This window comes from Lissotriton vulgaris, chromosome 9, assembly GCF_964263255.1.
Source record: "Lissotriton vulgaris chromosome 9, aLisVul1.2, whole genome shotgun sequence".
In the NCBI taxonomy this organism is placed as follows: Eukaryota; Metazoa; Chordata; class Amphibia; order Caudata; family Salamandridae; genus Lissotriton; species Lissotriton vulgaris.
In genome coordinates this window covers 454575479-454589312 of record NC_141697.1, presented here as the reverse complement: position 1 = coordinate 454589312, position 13834 = coordinate 454575479, and the positions used below count along the sequence as shown (strand labels likewise).

Sequence of the window (13834 nt, the reverse complement as noted above, 5' to 3'; positions counted from 1 at the left end):
CATACCCAGAAGACTGTAGCTTTGACAACATATGGCGTGGAGCTCTGAAGTTGCATCAAGGTTAAAAAGTGACAGAATATAAAAAGGTATATCCTAAGAGTAATCCTTTAACTTTGGTCTGGCACACCCATCGCTCTACCCCACGTTGCTTTTGTATTTGAAGTTAAACTTTAATCGGTTACTGATATTGCAGCTCATGCTCTCATTATATTGGGTGCAACTCCATGGAAATACACATGCTAGACTATACTTTTGATCCATGTTGGAAGTGGCATGGTGCTACAGAGGTGCTGCAAATCATTGGATGACACCTTCAAGAATATTCTCAAGGATCAGGGTTTAGGCCAACTGTGGGTATCCCATGCCCCAGTTAATGGTGACTCATTGGAAGTGCAACCAAATAGGACTGCGAGCATTCAACTATGCTTTCCTTATCAAATGTCATGGGCTATAAGTACTTTTTAGACTGGATACAACCTGAGACATGTGATGTTATACCTACTACAGGTTTAGGATGAGCACTCTCTCTACTATGAGCAAACTAACATGGAGCAATGTGTAAGATTGGACTGTGTGACTGCACTTTGGCTGGTATGGATTCATTCACCCATTTCATGCTATTTTACACAAAGATAATAACTGATCGCAAGAAGTGGTTACTGCTGATATTCTAAACTTTCGGCATTAAGTGCCGAACAGTGCACAGCACTTTGTTGTAGGACCGACCAGCATGGTAGCTATTTCACTGCATCGTCGCATATATGGTCCACTTGGATACACAGAGGCAAGGAAAAACTGAAGGAACTGCAAATATTGTAGCATTTCTTTCACACTTGTTTGGCTAGACAGTTTTTAAAATTCCCTATACATTTGTTTTATACTCTGCATTTTTATGTAATTTTTATTGATATAAATTGTTTTATTGCTAAAAATCAAACTATCGGTATACATTTATAACATAAGACAAACCCTGAGAACAAAATTTGAGTGACTGTGTGCAAAATTAATTTTTGAAATGCTCATAGAAAATAAAAAAAGTTCAGTGGAAAGACAATATACTGCTTAAGTAATTCTCACCTTGATCTGCAAGTAAAATTGCTCGATTGACAAGGATTTCCAGTGCTTCCCATAATAGAAGGTTAGAGGAAATAAGAGGGTCCAATTGTAGAAGGCCCTGGAGAATTGAGAGGAAATGCACAGATACCGGAGAACTGCTCACCTGAAAAAACAATAAACATAAGTCTCCAAAAAGTGTACAAATGTATAATGTCAGTCATCAATTTCCTTTCAGAACATTTTCAAGACCAATACTGCTTTTGTGTTGAATATTTCAGTAATTAATATCCTACAGAGTAAAATCAGAACTCAACAGGGAATATCTTATTACTTGGGGGCTCTTGACATCCCTGGAGCACCTCTAGTACTGTCACACAAAGGCATTCACCTTCTTTCCCGTCAGACTGACACAAGAATGTAGCTGATATTCCCACTCTCTGTGCACTAGACTCCTAAATCCTTGACAGAGGAAGACAATACTTCTATCTGTGGCCGATACCTCAGGGTGGTGGGCTGGAAATAAAAGAAGGGACATGAAAGCATTTTTAAAGAGGGCATGTACAAACGGATGCATGGTGGGGTGATTATGGGGTGCCACTTGAGCATGCTTACACAAAAAAACATGCGAAGATAGAGTAGCACAGACGTTGAATCTCAGAGACGGTGGAGCTGGATGAGGACAAAGTCAGAAAAGTGAGGTCTGGGGTGGAGGGACCAGGAAACCAACTACCACAGGATGTATAGGCAGAACCACAGTCTACAGAAATCATGAGGTAAGTACAGCTTACCTAGAAGAGAGGGTGCCAGTGAGTAACACAGCAGAGGAGGGTATATAGAGAGTAATGCAAATCAAATGTGTAAAAAAGTGAGGGTGAACATGGCCTTGGCATAGGTCACCATCAACCACGGCCAGTGCTCATGAGTATCATTGACTAGGAGGTGCAGGGGCACAGAGGAATACCAGCAAACAAGGAGTCCACCACTTTCTGAGTAAGAGAGAGCTCCTCTATTCTTGGGTGAGCCCCCCATTTGTATGAAGTGGGGAAGGCATATATCACAATTTTTGGTTGAGAAGCCCCAAGGAATGCCACTATGGACCCACACCAAGTGGTATGAGGGAAGCAGCCAAGTACTACCAAATGATGATCAGCCAGAGTAGCAACCTAGCATTGGAGAGGCTAAATGTATCCTGTGCAATGAAGAACTCATTGAGCGAGGCAAAAAAAAAAAAGCAGGATCATAGGAGCAAAGTCAAACAGTGTACCAAGGTGACTAACTAGGAAATCAGTGATACCCTCCATAACCTCCTCTGATGTGTGTGAGGTATGGTATATCAGCTCAAATAATATTCTGGGGTGAATGACTGATGATGGAAGTCCAGTTTGAAGTGTTGAGCTCAAGGGGGTGTCACAGAATGGCAGAGTACTTGGAAGATACTGGCCCAGAACCCACATCCCACACATGTTAAGAATCTGCAGTAGTGTTGCCATGGAGAAAGAGCCAAAGAGTGTCTGGCCTCATGGGGGGCCCAGGAAGTAGGATCGCCATTGGGGTGTAGTGAGGATCATCAGCAATCCTGGGGATAAATACAGGAAGAACTGACTATGGGGTGTGGTCAGGTAGTGCAGAAAACCTTTGGGGAGTGTTTGGGCCAGACCATACTAGCAACATTTGGAAAGTGTGGTAAGTTATACCAACCATGGATTAGCTTTGGTTACACATGTTACCTCATCAACCAGAAGTGCCCAAAATGCCTCAGCAATTGCTAACGATGGCGGAAAGCTGTATGCACCAGCAACCTTGGAGAGCGCACCACTAAGTAGAGACAGTCTGTTGTATCCTCAAATCGGGGAGTGGAGGGTGCAAGACCAATTATGATGGAGGAAGGAACTCATGGGTCATCACTAACCATTTGTGTACTGTACCAAAGACTAGCACCACTAAATGGAAGGCATATACAAACTGATAGAAAACATAGGTATATGGAAGCACCATCATCCTAAGGGTGGCCCAAAGGAGCATTACTTATTCAAGCAGGGATACTGGGCAGGAATAAAACCAGAGTGGCTCCCATCAAACAGGGGAACAATGAATACGTTCACTGACTATGGAGGGCATCAAATCAACAGACTGCTCAGGAACCATGAATAGAGATAAGTTCAGGGAAAACCACTGCAATGGCCAAGTTCACCATTCTCCTGGTAGGGCCAATGTAAAACTTCAATGACCTGGTGACAGAGTGATCTGGTAGTGCTGAAATTATTCAAATTCAAAGGTAACTTTAAAATCTAAATGGAGATGTTAGAACATAATTAAGTTGTTACTTATCCACATTGAGCTGAAAGACTGACATGAGTTTGGTGGTAACTACAAGCTTCCAAAATAAGGAAGGAACTGAATTTCCATATCACAGAGGAGGTATTGTGGAAGGTAATCAGCTCCTGGGCTCCATTTCACATATAGAGTTTTCTCTAGAAATTGAAGTATTCTCAGGTACCAGCACACCGTAAATCGGATAATTCAGGCATTATGCACAGTTTGCGGTCCTCAAGGTAGAGTTTTTTAGTTCCCTTACATCTCTAAATGAGGCCTTAGTCAATAAACCACATATTACATTTAATGAATTTACATTTGGATGCTCTTCTTTTATTTAAAATAGCCAGATCATAAATGTAGTGGCCCTTTCCTTCAAATTCACTCACATCTACTGTCCTACTGAGTTGCTTTTAAGGAATTCATCAACAAATGAGGTCGCAAACATTGTGGTGCACTCCATCTTCTGCTTTCAGCCAGTTTCATTCTCAATTGCACTTGCATATATGAATATTTTTTGATTACATATTTGTTGTTTTACAATAATTATTTTAATATGTCCTGAGGAGGGAGGGCAGAAGGTCCGAAATTAGATATGGAGGTTAGTGGAAAGCAAAGTACTGGCCATAGTTCTATTCAGGAGCTTCACCAACCAAAAAGGTCAAAGACAGTCCCAACCGGAGGGACCCAAAGAACAAATCATGGGGTCAAAAAAGGCTCATGGAAAGGCACTGAGCTGCGGTGCCCCAAAATAAGCAATTGAATAGAGTCCTAGGATTTAGCACCAACTATGGTGGTGTACCACTAAATTGGGAATGCTCAGCAGGGACAGACTGGCAAAGGGGGCAGGAGCAAATATTAGGTAGAGAAAGGCATACTTAGAAAAGGAAGGAAGGGCAGCAGCTTGGTCAATGGAGGAACCGGGTAGAGAACTTCGCCATATTAGTTGAGGGTTAAGCAACTCATGAGGCACAGAGACAAGACTGACTTTTAGAGGCTGCAGAGATGCAGTATTATCAACAAGGCATAGTCCAGGGAAGGAAGAGAAACTAGGGTTGGGTATGGCCCATAAAAGAGGCTTCAAGAAAGGGCAAGTTTGACTTGGTCCAGCCACCAACCATGCTAGCCTGGAACAGCCTATGAACAGGTAGCATTTTTAAGAGATGTCGGGCAAAAGAGAGAGAGCAACATGTTTTTGTATTTTGGCAGCTGAATGTGTTTGATAAAGTGGGGCAAGTAATGATGGCTGAAGGGTTGCATGGACCAGTACCGACTGAGGACGGCTGGTGGTAGGAGGCTCTGGTACCACAATAGATGGAGAGACATTAGACAATTCACCAAAAATTGGTGGGAGAATAATTGAAAAGACCAATGCTAATAGAGGTTAGACACCCTGAGACGTACAGTAATTATGGAAAGGACATTGGGATCAACATAGATGAAAGCAGTGAGGAGACCAATAATCAAGACTATTGAGGAGCATGGGACCTTAGATTCAATGTCATATCAGAAAGAAGGGCACCAGACCAACAACAAATATTCTGAGATGGTCCCTGGTAAAAAAAAATGAATAGAAGAGAGGGGCCAGGTAACTAGTACTGAATTGTAAAAGCAGCCCTGGGACAGATATCAATGAGGAAAGGGGAGGGACCATGGTCAGAGAGAATGAGGTAAAGGATCCATGGACCAATACTGGTGGAGAATGGAAGCACAGTGACCAGTGTCAATGGAATATGCAGACTACGGAGGGTGAGCATGGGTACTTGCAAACATTTTCTCAGGGGGTTGAAAGGTTTGGTCTTTGGTGTGACCAAGGACGGCACGGATGACAGCTAGGTGGTGGTCAGGGAGTAGGGGTGTAAAATGGGTGTAGGGGAAGTGAAGCATGTACATCTAGTGGCTAAAATGATTTGCACAGCATTGAAACATTAAACCTGGAGTGAATCCTGGCTTCCCAAATTTCGCGATCCTGGGCAATTATTTTATTTCAATTTTTCTTCATTATCACATGTAAGAGTGCCTCTAAATACATGACTTTAGGATGATGATGTATAAAACCTTCTCCTGGATTTTGGATTTAATCACTAATGGCATTGTTGTCATTTGTGGATTCTTTCCAGGCCATGTATTTCTCTCTCAGCTCCTCCCCCACTGTGTCCTTTTCTGGTATTCTGATCTATAGGCCCCCGGGCCCTAGGTCTACTTTTAGCCATGAGCTACTGACAATTTTAGAACCTTACATTGACAGACCTAATGTGACCATTTTGGGTGACTTTAATTTCCATTTGGAAAATTCAACCTCTGGCAACACCTCTTTCCTGCTAGACTACCTAGCCTCTTGTGTACTGCTGCAAGAAGTAAGAAGTCCCACCCATTTAGCTGGACATATCTTGGACGGGGTTTTTACCAATGACCCGAGGCTAGAAATGGGTTCACCCCTTCCCTTGTCCTGGTCAGATCATATGGCCATCCCACTTGAAGTTACTCTTCAATATCCTTCTGTGTCCCTATTGGATCCCAGTAAGTGGGTAATGAAAAGGAAATATAGGGGAATGAACAATGAGACGCTTGCCCCTTTAAAGTCTAGTCTTAGGCCCCTTGAGATGAGGGACACGGACACAGCTGCTCTTGACCTTTATAACACTACTGCAAGTGCCGTGGATACTCTGGCTCCGGCTAAGCAGCGCTACTCTGCCAGAAAGCGAGCTTCAGCTCCCTGGTACTGTGACTCCCTCAGACTTCTGAGACAGGGCTGCAGGAAACAAGAGAGACTTTGGAGATCTCACCTTGATCCGAAAGAAAGAGAAAAACACAAAACTTTGCATAAGGGGTACAAAACCGCGGTATTGACGGAAATGAAGGCCCACTTCGCCAAGCTGACTGCCTCACTTAGCTCCCCTAGGGATTTGTTCAAAATCGTAGATTCCCTGTCCATTCTCCAGTCACCCGATCCCATAGTGGCATCGCAGGAACAGTGTGATCAGATCGCCACTTTCTTTCATTCTAAGATAGTGGACATCCACACAGCCTTAGAAGTCCTCAATTTAGATTTAGAGGCTGCATCTTCTTCTTCGGTGGCACCCCCACTGGAAGATCTGGGGACTGGACCGTGTAGCAATTTTTCAAACTTTCCCTCCTTCACATTGGACCAACTGGGCAGCCTTCTGGATAAGCTTAAATCTGGGACCCCTGACCCTTGAAGATTCTCAAAGAGTGTAGGGAGGTAGTGCTGCCTTTACTCTTGGATGTGATGAATCTGGCAATCTACGAAGGGGCCTTCCCAACCTTGTGGAAAATGGCAATTGTCAAGCCCCCCTAAAGAAAGCCACCTTAGATCCTGGAATCTTAAAGCACTTTCGCCCCATATCCCTGCTTCCTGCCCCCGCCAAAATGCTCGAGGCTCATCTCAACCATCATCTGAGTGCCTTCCTGGATAACTCTAGCCTGCTGGATTCTTCTCAGCATGGCTTCAGGAGGGCACACAGCACTGAGTCCGCCCTTATAGTGGCTATCAATAACATCCGGGCTAAGGTCGACAGTGGTCAGACTACCCTTCTGATCCTGCTCGACCCGACAGCTGCATTTGATACCCTGTCCCCCTCCATTATGGTTACCCGCCTTAGTGAGATGGGAGTGGACGGATCAGCACTGAGCCTCCTGACATCCTTTCTCAACCAGCGAACTCAAAGGGTTAAGCTGGGTAACTTCCTCTCGCCCGTTAAGCCTGTGCAGTGTGGGGTCCCTCAGGGCTCATCTTTGAGCCCCACACTTTTTAATATCTACTTGGCCCCACTTGCCAGGCTTGTAAGATCGTTCGGGCTGGAAGTTCTATAATATGCTGATAACACCCAGATTATGGTCTCCCTTTCTTAATCGGTGAACGCCACGGCCCTTAACTTCAGGAACTGCATGGAAGCAGTTGCGGGCTGGATGATTAAGAACTTCCTGAAATTAAATGGGGGAAAAAACGAAGTTCTTATCTGTGGTGGCAAACAGGAGATCTGGTCAATGGACTGGTGGCCTTCTGCTCTTGGTGCCTGCCCCTTGCCCTCCCAATCTGCCCGCAACGTGGGTGTTATTGTGGACACCACATTATCTTTTGACAATCAAGTTAGCAGGACTGTTTCAACCTGCTGTGGTGTTCTAAGAATCTTGAAAAGGATTACACACTACTTTACCCCTGAAGCAGGAAAACAGGTTACGGTTGCGCTCATTTCCTCTAGGCTGGACTACTGCAATGCACTGTATCTCGGCATAAATAAAAGACTGGTTCAACGCCTACAAATAGTGCAGAATGCGGCAGCCAGGTTCATTGTCGATGCACCTAGACACGCATCAGGCTCCCTTATTAGGAAATATCTGCACTGGTTACCTATTCATGCAAGGATACATTTCAAGGTCCTATGCATCACCTATAGTGCTTTGCATGGGTCTGGAGCTGAAGATATCAGGTCCCTTGTGCCCTTTTATGCTCCAGGTAGGGCCCTACGCTCCGCCAATAAGAGCCTTCTGTCCGTCCCTCGAGTTCATAAGGCCAGATGGGGAGGGAGGGCCTTTTTCGCCCTCCCTCCCAGACTGTAGAACACTCTTCCTGCCGAGTTCAATGGGCAAACTTTGCTTGCATCTTGCCGCAAAGCATTAAAGACCTGGCTATTCTTAGCAGCCTACCTGTAGTTGGCGCATCTTTACACCTCAAACAGCTGTACCATCTTGTACGTGCCTTGATGCCCTTGGGCTAAGTTGCGCTCTACAAATCCCTCCTCACTCACTCACTCAAGGGGGGAGGAAGCATGAATGTTTCTAAATTTATGCTTGAAAACTATCACTTTAAAAAAAATACTTTCCAATACACTGCTATAATATTGATTTACTAAGGTGAAATGGTGCTGCAGGTTAATGAATTCCACTTTTTGAATTTTGAAGATAGTTTCATATTTGTACACATTTGCTTTATTTAAAAAATAAGGTGTTCCTAAAGTTAAGGGGTGCAGTACACACTAGTTACGTCCTTTCTTTTACTGCAGTTAATCTATAATTAAATGCTTGCTGTTTATTTTTAAATATAATTATGGTATTATGAGCCCAGTAAACAGCAGAACAGAGCTTCTGTTGCCCAGAGGGCCACATGTAGAGGTCAGAAGGGCTGTATGTAAAGGTCAGGAGGGCCGCATGTAAAGGTCAGGAGGGCCGCATGTAAAGGTCAGGAAGGCTGTATGTAGAGGTCAGGAGGGCCGCATGTAGAGGTCAGGAGGGCCTGGGTGGCCCCTGGGTCATACGGAGTACCACAGAGGTAGAGGAAGCAACATGGATCGGGCATGGTGGGGTTACTGCAGCACAGGTCTTATAAAAGTATGCAACCAGTGTTATTGAGTTCCATAGATACTTTCCTTAGTGTGACCACGAAACCAAAAATGGATTTCAATATGTTGATTAAATGATACTAGTGATTCTTATCTAATTTATAGAGGAAATGGCAATTAAGAAACCTTGCTTCCGATTGAAATAGTAGATTTCCTAATATATTAGAATATATACGATGTATGGCAATTTTGTACAGTTATGGTTGACAAATTGACACTGTACTATCCTAGATTTCTTAATGTTGAAGTGACAGTTTTTTTCAATAGATGGTTGCTTGAAACAGGTCTACTGTTTTCAGAAAAAGAGTAAAGATTTGCCGAATAACCATGGTGAAACATATTTAAATACATCCCTCATTTCATTTCAAATGGGAACACTTTTTCAGTTAATTGCATTTTGTTTCTCAAATTTATACATTATTTCAAATCCACATTTTTATTCTGGTCATAACAATAGTGCTTGGAATTATGCTCATCTTCCTGAGTTTGTGAGCTATTCATGCTTTTCTTATCCCAGACATGTCAAAGTCTTGCAAACACAGGTGCCTGAACAGAAACCGACAAGCAGCCCTGTGTTGCACAGATGCTGATGCTAGAATAATTTTCTGACTGAGGGATCAGGGGTGTCGGCTCTAGAGGTGGGCAGAAGGTTTCGTTTTACCAATGGAATTGGCAGGATTTTGGTAACTCCGAGTTACACTTTAGCACGGAGTTCTGGCTAAATTCCATTAAGTGGTGGAATTTTCCTCCTGTGAGGCTCCAGAAAATGCAAGCTGGCGCGTGTGAACATTACTTGTTGTCCCCTAGCGTGATTTTCTAATGAGGGCTGACGTGAGTGGTCAGAGGGCTGCACTTCAAGTAGAATTCCTGCCGCTAATGTAGATTTTCTCGAAAGGCCGGAGCTCTTGACTTGTACAATGCATAGTGCTGTTCACGCTGATTCTCAGCGCGTTCTCATTCTAACAGAGCTAAATTGCAGCGCAAGCTGAATATTTTCTGCCTGTTGGAGGAACACCACAGAATCTTGCAGAGTTTTTATGCAACTCCGCAGAATTCCATGAAGTGCAACTCCGCAAGTTTCGCTCACCCCTAGTCAGATCACTAAAATTATAGGAATTCTTAAATTTAAAAAAATCCTGGTGATACTGGACAAGTGGAGCCATCATGAAAAAACCTCAAGTGTGGTGCATATGTTTTTGTGAGAAAAAAAAGGAGGATGACCTAGTGGTCAGACTTTCTTTGCATAACTAAAGTTCAAAGTTGCATTATGATGGAATATACTTACAAACATGAATTAATTGGGGTTTATACTCAGAAAAATTGTTATTTAGAGCTGTTAATAAGTCAAGTGCTTTCAGCCATGCTTGCAAGCAAGAGAAAAACAAATGTTTGGGTTTTTTCCCTGCTTTGAAACGTATCTAATGCCAACTTACACAACTAAAAGGCCTAAATGGGGCAATTTTTTTTTTTTTTTTAACATTTGCAAATTTTAAAAAAATAGTAATATTTACGTTGGAGCACTTCATGTGCCTCATTAGGTCATTCTACATAGGACTGTATCAAAAGAGTGAAAGTTTGTAAGAAAATGCCATCGCTTTGAAGCTACATAATGTACATTTAAAAAATACATTGCAAGTAAATGTGTAGTGGTTCAAAGATTGCTCTCTGGACTCTTCTGAATTACCAGTGACCTTTCACGGCATTTGAACAAACAGCTAATGTGGCCGAAAAAGAACTGGTGGAAAGGCCTCATTGGTGTATGTTTTCTTTCGGATCTGCCTTTACGTATAGGGCAGTTGAAGCACCCTCAGTTCAAGTACCCCTGGTGTGGTACCTGGAATGATCAGCACTGCACATATCCACAATCAAAAACCTGCACTGCATCACTTGCTTAAGGCCCTAACTGATGCCTGAAACAAATTAGTTGAAAGGTGTTGGGTTTCAATTGCAACGTTGAAAGAGTGGCTACTTAAAACTTTGTGGTAAATATAAATCCACTCACTTTATTGAAGAGAGTTGAAAAGACTTCGTGATGACTATTCATATCAATGCCTCCATAGATGTTGAATAATTCCTCATCATCTTCGGCCTTTATATCTTCAAACACAGAAGCCTGGATGTCTAGATCTTCATCCTCATGGTCCCTAGATTGGTATTGGCATCATAGACGTGAGTAATAAGAGATTACAAGAGGTTTGGTTTAATATCATATTTCTACACTAACATCCTAGTGAAATTATAATGCTCTTCATTTCAGATACCTCTCCATAATACGCACAAATATATTTATCTCATCAGACTTGGTTTAACACTCAGTGATAACATTTACATTGATCTTCAAACATTGGTTTTTTGTGTCCATTGGGAGGGAAATATATACATATATCTCTTAAAAAAGGCATTTTATCCCCTGATCTCTAAACACACATCAGCAAAAAGAAAAGTTGATGGACAAAATCCAGAACCATGTCATAAATTCACCCCAGTGAAGAGATCTGGGCCTTAAACCATCGTTTTTTGCTCACCATGCCATTCCAGTTTAAAACAACCATATGCAAATCAGTCTTGACTCTGTGCCCTATGGCCAAGCCAGGTCCTCCCTGGACTGGAAATAAGCATCCTAGGACCGGTTTTGGGCTTTCAGCCCTCATCAGCCAAGATAGCTTGATTCCAGTGGCATGGAGAGCACGGGACTCTCGTCTGAGCATACCCGTCCCACTCTGGATAACAAATGCAAAAATAACAGTTGACGGACAGAATGTAGAACAATGTCATACATTCACCCCAGTACAGAGATCTGGGCCTAAACCCATCGTTTTTGTGCTCACCATGCCATTCCAGTTTGAACCCAGCCATATGCAAATCTGTCTTGACCCTTTGCCCCATGGGAAAAGTCCAGCCCGAACTGCCAAACAAGGTCCTCCCTGGACTGGAAACAAGCATCCTAGGACCGGTTTCGGGCTTTCAGCCCTCATCAGCCAGGATAGCTTGATTCCAGTGGCATGGAGAGCACACGTCAGAGAAGAAGACCACTATCATTAAAAATATGCATCTCTATTAAATTGGGGGGCTATTAGGGAGTTGGGATGTGTTGAAGTGCGGAACGTTGGTAGTTGAACAGTTACTCTGTGAGGTAACAAGCCATGTGACATCTTTGCAATCTGCAGAAGTGTGGGCTCATTTTGTGTTATAACTACTTCTCTAATGGCAGAAGTATAAGAAATGTGTGTCTCTAAGTTTATGGTCATAAAGACGTGAATGACTTAATAGGTACCATTCTGAAACGCAAGTATCTTTTCTTGAAGATAGTTTTGTAGAATGTACATTCGGTTACGATTGGAATCAAAAATAAATCAACTTGTGACTATTTACTACGACTCCTGGGTGTAACCCTCCATTGATTTTCTTCTTTACAATTAAAGTGAGGAGTTACACCTATGCGAGACTTAGACACTTAGACAACAATTGCATAGAAATTATCACATTAACTCCTTAATGTACCTCATTTTGTTCACAATGGAGAGTGGTGTTGGTTTTCTGTTAAATAAAGGGCTCAGTGCCCTATTCAGTTTGACATGTTCCACTTATAGCTGTACAAAAAGTGCGGTGCAATGTTATGTGGAGAAGTGTGGCTCACTGGTTAGAAGCAGCAGACCCTGAAGCAGAAGTCGGCCCGGGACCAGGGTTCAATTCCCGACGCGGCAGGGTCTTGGGTCAATATCCGCGGACTCAATAATTCTCGCCTAGGTGCCTACGCTAACCATGGGTCCCACTCTGCAACTCTGGGCAATAGCTTGCTTAATCTTCACAACGGCCCCAGCAGCGCCGGGGATGCCTGGCTTCACCTTGGGTGTGCCCTCTCACAGGGAAAGCCAGGACGGGTTCCCCAGCGGTATACAGCGCCAGGACGCCACGTAACGAGGTAACAGTGCGCTTTACAAGTATACATACATTACATTATTTATATTAATATCCTATATACAATAGAAAAATAATTTTTCGCATATAAGACTAAAACTCAGATTTTGAGGGGAAATATATACAAAAACTCATAAATATATAAAATTCATGATATATACATCTTATTTACAATAAAAGACACAGTGTCTACTCTATAATTAAATAACCCTCTTTGAATGTTGATCTAGCAGCATCTATATTGTGCAAACTACAGCAATTTTAATGTGAATTCTTTCAAGAACACACTTCCTATGTAATTCCTAAACCAATCTTATAAAAAGAAATTATATAGAGGAACTGTCGGTATGTATCTTGTAAACACCATTTCTGACTACAAAAACGAGTACAATCAAACTGTATAAAACAATTTCAAATATCTTAATTCATCCTGGCTATAAGTACCAAATCTCATCATAACCCCAAAAAAGACATAAGTGCATATTGTGCAAATTTTAAACATTACCATTCAACTTTTTTTATATATATATATTTTTGAAAACAATTTTTTACATGTTTCAATATTTCATGGAGTGGAAGGAAATTAATTATCAATTTTTAATTCTATTGGATTCAGCATTTAAACGCACCAACCTAGATGTAAAGCGGTTGTCAGTCCAACTTTGATAGATACATTGATTAATATGTGGAAATCAAGGATGAGTTGCTGATTGAAATCTGTTATCCCAGATTCTCAATTCTCTGATAGACAATATGCTTCTTAGTTCAAAAACCTATAAACATGTATACAAATCTTCACTTGCATTCAGGCCTCGTGGGGCCTTGCTATCAAGTTCGATTCTATATCTTGTCTCCAGCAAGCGGAGCTTCGCATCCTTGTCACCCCCTCTTTTTAGTGACATAACACAGTCAATTGCAAAATATAGTAGATACACACATGAAACAAAGGGTTAAAATGACGTTATAGTCGGGTAATGAAATGATAAAAACAGAAAACACTGAAATCCAAGTTATAGTTTTGGTGAACCCAGTCGTGCATTGCTTATGATCTCAAATATTACATCACTCATGATACGTTAAATGACATATTTGATAACATCACTCATGACATCTCAGATGATGATAATTACATCATACATTTGACAAATATAAGGTGCTGTGAGTAGTCTGTTAATTATTTCAGAGTG

At 42.2% G+C, this 13834-nt stretch overlaps 1 protein-coding gene across 1 annotated transcript in view; it reads right to left on the bottom strand.

The window, feature by feature from the left end:
- Positions 1–13834, bottom strand: part of LOC147690262 (inverted formin-2-like) — a 342433-nt gene that overhangs the window by 135984 nt on the left and 192615 nt on the right. Inside the window, exons 8-9 of the mRNA XM_086939469.1 lie at positions 10732–10873; positions 1078–1219 (exon numbers count right to left, since the gene is read on the bottom strand). Of these exons, the coding sequence (XP_086795595.1) occupies positions 1078–1219; positions 10732–10873 (284 nt within the window). The remainder of the gene's footprint in view (positions 1–1077; positions 1220–10731; positions 10874–13834) is intronic.